The sequence below is a fragment of the Chaetura pelagica genome, unplaced genomic scaffold (assembly GCF_000747805.2).
Source record: "Chaetura pelagica isolate M959 unplaced genomic scaffold, ChaPel_1.0 scaffold80, whole genome shotgun sequence".
Classification (NCBI taxonomy): Eukaryota; Metazoa; Chordata; class Aves; order Apodiformes; family Apodidae; genus Chaetura; species Chaetura pelagica.
The window spans coordinates 448845-457423 of NW_009951946.1; the positions used below are offsets into that span (position 1 = coordinate 448845).

Sequence of the window (8579 nt, forward strand, 5' to 3'; positions counted from 1 at the left end):
CGAAACCAGGAAAGCTAAAAAGCCACAGCTGCTCAAGATAAAGCTGCTCTCAGCTGCACCCTTTTGTCCTGCCACTTTGCACAAGCCTGGCTCTACTGACTGAGCAGCTGTACACTGAGAAGGTGACCTCCACCCAACACAGGGGACAGGAGTTGTCGTGGTAGCTACATTAGGGAGACCTGGCTTGCAACCAGCTCCAGTCAGTGTGTGGCAAAGAAAGGCACAAATCATTTGCAAAGACCAGATTTCTGTTGGTTTGTTTCCTTCTTGTAAATACATCACTGTATACACTATAAGTTTAAATTGTAAGGGATTTGGGGACATAAAATTGCATATTTATCAGAACTTAAAACCATAACAAAAAGTAGGCTGTTCTATCTCAAAGCAAAAATAATCCCTCTAGTCCCAACATTAACATTCATTCCTGGCTATATGCAGTACAAACATTTAAAAATCTGTGACAAAAGACAATTAAAAACCAAAAGTCAAAATCATAAAGCTTGTAAACAGATAATCTGAAATACATTTTATTCATGGAAAAATATCATCAAAATAGTACCACTATGGACTTAACTGCCTGAGTTTTCATTTCACCTAGGATCTTGAAGTAGAGAGCCTTTAGCACAAGATCAATTTCAGTCACAACTAGTGCCACACAGCACTGCTTCAGGTGGAAATTTTGTCCTCGCTGTTGGTAGTTTTGTTGTGCTATCAAATACTGTTGTGCTAATCCTTCAAATAAAGGGATGTTGAGGCAATTCTTAAATCATTTGGCACAAAGTTATTTTGGCTGGGGCATAAATTTGAGTCTCAGTCATGGAGAATAATGTAACATTCCACCTATCAAGTATTCACTTTGATTGAAGAGCTTTCTTTATGTCATTAACTTCCATCTGAAAAGAAATAAAGTTATTAAATTAGACGCTTTAACAAACTGGGGCACAGCTGATTTCTCTTGAAAAATATGCTCCATCTTGTCCACAGGTGTTGAATATGTATGAATATGGCTTTTATACTACTTGTATTTCCAGAGATTTCAGAAAGGTGACCTTCCCAGCTGTGTAAGATGACAACTCATGGCTTCCTCCCCTCAAAGCCTGATAAGAACAGTCACTGAATGTACCACAAGACCTTTCAAACTCTTTAAATTACAACTTTTACAAGCCACTCAGCTCACAGCCAGGAATTACTTGCAGAATGAGCACTGTCTCCATGCAGCAGCTGCTGCACTTATACCTGGCATAAGTAAACCGACCTGCTGACAATGAACACTGGTAGCTGATGAGCAAAACCTACTGTTTGCTGCTACGGGGATGGCTCTTGCTTGCAGGGATGGCGGTTGCCTTCTGCACCCATCACTCCAAGTGCAGCCATAAAGTCTGCATTTAGGCACTTTAAGGGCTCTCATAAATGTACAGCTGTGTGGTAAAAGGAGGTGGCTAAAACCATCATCACCCCTAGTTGTACATTTCACCCCTCTGACAGACACTGGAATCCCTGAGGCAGGGATATTAGATTTATTCAAACACACGCTCAGTGCTCAACTGTACAGTACCATCAGGGCAGTCTTCTTTAATACATGGACTGAGAGCAGTGCAACTTTATGACTATCAGAGCACTCTTCAACTAATGCAACTTTTGTTTGTTGAACTCTTCATATATATCTTCATATAAAGCTAACTATGCCATCTTGGCTAGCATCTGAATGTTTACAAGGATCAGCAATGTTTGAACTGGAGTAAAAGCATTCAGCTGGATGACCATAATTTAAAACCACCAGTGCAGGTCTCTCTTACATCGGTAAGGTCATTCTTGGAAGTTGAATCCAGACCTCTGAATAGCCTGGCCTATTAGACTGAATCAATAACAGCTATTAAAAATGTTCATTGATTTTATCTGAATACATTTCAACTTTAGCTGAACATGAATTCTGTGTTACTAGAAGCCATACTCCTATGTGGCTGCAATCATAAAGTCCTTTAGGCAGCCCTGGAGCACAGAGATTGACAGTCCCCAGTTCTGCCACCCTTTGTCATGTTCCCAGGCACTTTACTGAGCAGGAACAGCCTGATGAAATTACATTATTAAAAAATAGTACAAAGAAAAAGTACAGTTGACCTATACCATAAAAATACAAAATATTATCAATACTAAACTATTTATGAAGTACATCACTCTCCAAAATCCATTTCACAGGCATTCCACGTTGGAGCATCCCAGCCAATGGGATGGGTCCAGCTCCACCACTCTCACTCAGGCAGGGAGGTGTGCTACCTGGCAAAGGACTAAGCCAGCACAACACCTAGAGCCAAGCTACTATACAAATTATGGCAGCAGTAACTGAGCTCTTAATCAGAGCACCTTCTTTTACATTGTTTGGGATGCTTTAGTAAAGACAACCTAAATACATTCTGTTAAGCTGACATAAAAATCTTGCTATATGGAATAATATAATTCCAATACATCAACACTTAGACAAGCCTACTAAAAATATAAAGCTTTGAGAGCAAACCATTCTAAAGAAATATGACTTAACTTGTGACAAAATCAAACCATTAACATGGAGACTAAAAAAAAATAGGTCATCGTTTGAATGCTATATGGTGTTTATTTGTCTACTTGTGCTGATAAATTTTCAGACAATGATCAGGCTTTTCAGTAAGAACCCAGTATTGCAATATATAAGGCACAGACTGGCAATACAAGGGGACAGGCATATTCCTTTCAGAAATGTTGGTAGTTTTTGGAATCTAAGTATCTTAGCAGGGCTTCATGTCCTACACCTGAGGCTAAAGAAAACCTGCCAGTACTTCCATAACATTATAAATAATTTCAGTACCTGCAGTCGTAAACGGATTTTCTTTTCTTCATCCAATTCAGAGAGCAACTGTTTAATCTCTTTCCTGTTAAATGAATGCAAAAAAAGCTTGGAATGAAAATGATTGAACTAGTAAAACTACAAAAGATCACTTCTTGGAGCCGTACTTTCCATGTTTCACTAGTTACGTGTTTACGTGCTTTCCTCTGAAAAACTAATTACAGTCATGATACTCTTGTACACTATAGGCTATACACTACAGAGAAGGAAAACCCTAACTAAAACTGTGGGACAGCACCCCCCACACCCCATATGCAAATTAACAATTACATTCTCCCCTAACAGCCCTGCGTCCACATATTTTGCTCTGCATTAGCTGTATCTACACTGTGCCAGCACCCTCTTGCCTTTTCTTCCATACAAAGTGGAGATGGATTGGCTGTTGGTGGGTTGTAGGAATTGGTAACACAAATCCTGCCCATGCTATCACATACTTAAACCACTTAAAAGCCATTTATGCCAGCATTAACCATGTAAGCTTCAGCTTCATTTATAAAACTTAATGATCCCAAATATTCTTCTCTGGTGGGAAAGGGAAACATCGCTATGAGGAGCAGACACTTGCTCTTGTTCACACTGAGTGATTCTTCCTTAAGACAGAAACCAGGTGGTGGAAGCAGCCCTTGCAAGGAGACCAGAGGAGCAAGGGTCAGCCCAAGAGATAAAGCTGTGGGGCTTACTTGCTAGGTCCAGCTTGAACTATGTCCTCCTGCATCTTCTCTCAAACTCCCCAGACACCTCTGTTCAGCCACAGCCTCTGCACACTGCTTCCCTTTCTGTTTTTCTTGCCTGGGATACACACAACTAGCAAGGTAAGTGAAGCTTTAGCTTCCAAACCATGAAATACTCTCAGGAATAGCAAAAGCTACAAACCAGCCCTAGTTTCTCCTAAGAAATGAGCAGCCTAAAGAAAAGAAATGCCCAACACTAAAATAGTAAGCTTCAGGGTCATAAACATAAAGGTCTTCAAACTTCCCAATGAAAATTCAATTACTTCTTCTGCAGTACAGCCTTCCTGGGAAAATGTGCTAACAGTCAAACAACAAATTGATTCGATAGTTTTAGGAATTTGTAGTAATTTGTATGAAAACTAGAACAAACGCACCTCTTATTAAGATCAAAGCACAAGCTCCCAAATAGTTGTTGGCAAATTAAACAATAGAAGAACCTTACTGACTGTTTTTAGCTTGTAACTTTTTCAAGATCCCATAAACATCTCCTTAAGTTACAACAAAGGAAAAATAGAGCTGTTACAGATGGACAGTATCAGTTTTTTTTCCTGAGCTTCTCATCTCTGAATGTGTTCTGTCAGGAAAGCAGATGAAAATCACTCACAAACACAAAGTCCAACTGTGCAGAGTAACATATGCCAAGAAGAAATTGCCACCACCATGCATTAATGGATGCATCCCACCTACAGTTGTTATTTGCAGTACTTACTTTTGCTGGTCTTTCATGGTTTCAATGATAGTTTTTAGCTCCTTAATTTGTGTTCTCAGCTCCTCCAGGGCAGTCTGGCCTTGGCTCGAGTGCTCAGTCTTTGGCTTTCCTTCAGTACCAAACAGGGATGGGGAATTTGACCTGTGGCCTGTTGTTCCCATAGCAATTGAGTGAAATCCAGGTGATGGTGAAGGGGATAGTGACGGTTGTACATTACTGCTACCAGCCAAACCTCCTGGTTTTGGAGGTAAGGAAGTTTTATTATCAGATACCTGCAACATAAAGGATAACATTTAATGTCTAGAGAAAATGAAAATCAGACCACTAACGAATATTAAGAATTTTGCTGCTCTTTTAGTCCTGTCATCAAACATGAACAGTTTTGGCCAAAGGATGATAAATATAACAGTCATTATCTTTGTACATGTGCATCAGAGGGGAGTATACTTGGGATGTGGAGGTCCAGACCACTTCAGTAAGACTTCCACAGTTGCTACAACCAAGGTATTAGATGTAGCAGTGAAATGAACCAGGGAAAGATGCTCAGTGTCTCTCTCAGAAGTTTATAAGAACATACCTACACCCATAGATGTCCCCTGCAGAGCACAAAACTGCATGGCTAAGAATGCACATTATATTTTTTTGCAGATTAAATTTATGATAATCAAATAACCATTGAAGGAATCTCCAACACACAATTTTTTAAAAATGAAAAATGTGTCACATGTAATGCGCTTAGCATTACAAAAATAGCAAAATAATCTTTACATTTGCTGTTGTATTATAGAAGAACAAAATCCCACGTCTTAGCGATTGTATTGTTAAAAAATAAATGTACTGTACTGTGTCCTCTGCTAACTGAAGCTTCTGTGAACCCCCTTAACTTTATTCCTTCAGGAACCTAATAGAAAAATGCAGCATTAACCCAGTTACCCTGGAACCAGGAAGTTAGCTCGGAACGACCCCATGCTTCTTGAATTGCAATCCAGTGCTCTACTTATTAGACAAGGTGTAGAAAATCGCAAGTCTGCCTACTATACATGACCAGCTACTTTACTGCATACACAGAACAGTGTACAAGTACAGTTATCACACTGGAAAGTAAGGTGAGTCTTAATTATATATCACATTGTTATTTTGCAATGCTAATGTGTGCATTATACAACAGCTATCAGGACTATCTGAAAATCTGACTCAGCCAAGAGTAAGAAAAAGCACTAGGAAACCCTCCAACTCTATCTGTGGAAAATAAATATTTAAGCTGAATGGCAAATAAGGTTAAGATGCTGAGGAAAAATGGTATGGAAATGTTAGGAGACATTGTAACTGAGGGCACTGGGGTGGTAGCATTAGCAGGCAGAGTTACTGTAAGAAAAGTTACTGGTCAGATGAAAATTGGGAGAAAGTGTGACAGGGAAGGAAGAGAAGGGCCCACCAAGTTCTGCAAAAAACAGGCTTTCCCATTACACAAATGTGAATGAGCACAGAACCTGTCCTGAGCAAGCACTGCATGATTAAAAAAAAATAAAATAAAGTGTTCTGCAGGAAAGGAAGTGTGACCACAGAAATAAAAATGGTGCTATAATTACAAGAAAGCCAAATCTTGATGCTTGACTACATGACCTTAACAGTACTATACATACACATTAAATATATGTGTCTGTGCGTGTGTGCATGTGTGAGTAATGTGTATCTAACAAGCAGATTTTTCACAGATAATAATCCTTATATCAGTAGATCCAAGCTTTCTTTGTAGTGAAAAGAGAGGTCAGGCTGAGTTCAAATTTGGAATCATCCATACTGAACACTTTATTCCAGAGCTTAACCAGCTATCAACATTAAAGCCTCAGGCAGCTTTCTGATAGCAGTCATCTTGTTTTACAGGAACATCATCTACAGCCTTGGCATACCAGCATGTAACTTAATGAGTGTTGGCCCAGGAGTATTCCTTAATTCAAGTGTTCCCAGAAGAGGGAGCTATATAGCAAAAAATTATCCTTATAACTTGATCACAGAAATGCATGACTTCAACCTTCAAATACTTCTGTTACACTATTATAATGCAATATTTGTATTATTAAAGGTATCCTTATGTGCTAAAAAATAGCTCAGACCTCTAAAGTCTCATCTACACATTCCTGTAATATTTTATAATCCCACAGTTTTCTACCAATATACAGTAAGAATGGCACAAATCTATAAAATGAATACAATTATACGAGTATAAAAAGTGATTGTACTTGCAAATTTAAATTAACATACTAATAGACTGCATCAAAGACTTGTATTTTCTCAGCTTGCAGACTTCTAATGTAAATTCAGTTTACAACTGGAAAAGAAAGTGCATTTGTTTCTACACTTTGTTTCCCTAGTTTCTCTGATTCTGATTTTTTTCACAGTATGGTTATGGAGATTTTTAACGGTGCAATTCACTTTAGACTAGTGTTTCAAACACAGAAGAAACTCTACTAACCTTAACAACTTTAAGCTTCTTTAATAGGCTACTAACTAGGTGACTGTTGGAATTAAATTTTAAAAATAAGTTTTGGAATACTGTTTTAAAAATATTAGATGCACGTGATGAGGTTAAGAAGACGTATTCCAAATAACTTACTTGTGATATTGTAACAGTTCTTGATTTCCTTGACATTTCAATAGTTTTGTGAGGAATGGAAACATGTTCCTCCTTCTCGTCTTCAGGACTTGGTGAGTCAAAGAAGTCAGGGCTTGAAAGGGATGACTAAGTAGACAAACACACACAACACAAAAAAGGGGGAAAAAAAATAATCAAACAAATATTTTAGTCATATCAGATTTTAACCAAAGAAGAAGAAATTCATTTATGTGATGACTTTTTTTGTTATCATTTGCAAAGTAACCTAAAATCAGGACTCTCCCTCCCCCACCCCCTTGCTCCCTCTCTTCTATTTTCAAGGCTAGAATGCTTTTAAAGCATTCATGAAACGGGATATACTTAAGAGCTGCATTCAACATTAATTTACATCTTTGCATTGCATTATATCATAAGATGAAAACACCCTCCTGTCCGCAAGAAGAGCTCTACCTCACTTGGCTAGGGCACAGCACCATGCTGTGGGGGTGCCAGCTCTGCCACCTGGGCAGCTCTGCCAGGGCTTTGCTCACTGCAAGTCTCACTTTGCTGCTCTGCAGAGGACTTGTGCTGCTGCCCGTGCATAGTGCTGGCAGTGCAGGGCTGCCTTGTGCATGGCCTCTTTGTCAAGATGCAAACAGGGAAGCTTCTTTCCACTCCTTGTTCCTTTCCCCGTAGATTTGACAGCAGGAAGAAAATGTTTTTTTTACTTGTCTTTTATGTTTCTGTATTCATGTATGTAGTCAATTTGGAAAGCTTTCCTCTTTGTATTTTATTAGCTTCACAATAATCCTGTTTCCTTCCACTTTGTTTTTCTTCAGAAACATGAACACGGGTACCCATCAGTAGTTGCTCTTCTTCTGACACTCCAGAACGCAAAGATGCATGGAAATGAGCAAACCCCAAGCCCCAAAGAAAAAGACACAGGAAACTTAAGCAGTGGTTTCCAAAGTATGGTTTATGAAACCAGCTTGTCTGAAGATACACATTACAAACTGAAATTTAGATCAACCTTAGATTTACTATCGTGAGCTTAATGAGAAGGAACACATGATGGCTCAAGGAGAGCTGCTGAAGGCTGAAATGGTCTGTTTGTCCTCAAAATCTGGTAAATGTCCTAAAGAAACCAAGGCAAATGCTTCTTTTGGGAAATACTTTCAAAATCCTTAATACTTAACACGGACTAGTTCATTCCAAAGATTTTTATAAAGGATTTTTCTAGACTCAGTCATGGCTGGCAAGAAATACTTGGCAGCACCCAAATAAGAGGGTACAAATCTTATAAGGGAGGGAATGTTTTAAAGATCAAGATTTAAAACACATTTGAAACTGATTTTCCTGATTTGCATCTCTGCCTCACCATACGTGTGAAGGAATGGCTGTGCAAATGTAGTAAAAACACCAGGGAACAAAAATGGGGGTGGGAGGGTGGGGGGGTGGGGAATCAGAAAAAAAATAGTTTTAAAAGAAAAGGAAAATTAACTTACAGACGTGAGAGACTGGGAGGGTGGTCGTCTGCCAGTAGCTTTTGGTCTGGTTGTAGTTGGATGATTAAGCTTCTCAGCAATTGGTATTACAGAGTCAAAACCTTCCAAGTCTTAAAAATAAAATGTAATTGATTTGGTTTTCTTTCAGTTGTCCTCAAAGGGA

General features: G+C 38.8%; 1 protein-coding gene across 1 annotated transcript in view; it reads right to left on the reverse strand.

Moving 5' to 3' along the window:
* Nucleotides 1-231: 231 nt before the first annotated feature.
* The window catches only part of SH3KBP1 (SH3-domain kinase binding protein 1), a 196044-nt gene continuing 187696 nt past the window's right edge, over nucleotides 232-8579 (reverse strand). The window contains exons 13-17 of the mRNA XM_009997142.1: nucleotides 8417-8526; nucleotides 6933-7058; nucleotides 4319-4590; nucleotides 2840-2903; nucleotides 232-893 (exon numbers count right to left, since the gene is read on the reverse strand). Of these exons, the coding sequence (XP_009995444.1) occupies nucleotides 852-893; nucleotides 2840-2903; nucleotides 4319-4590; nucleotides 6933-7058; nucleotides 8417-8526 (614 nt within the window). The 3' untranslated portion in view covers nucleotides 232-851. The remainder of the gene's footprint in view (nucleotides 894-2839; nucleotides 2904-4318; nucleotides 4591-6932; nucleotides 7059-8416; nucleotides 8527-8579) is intronic.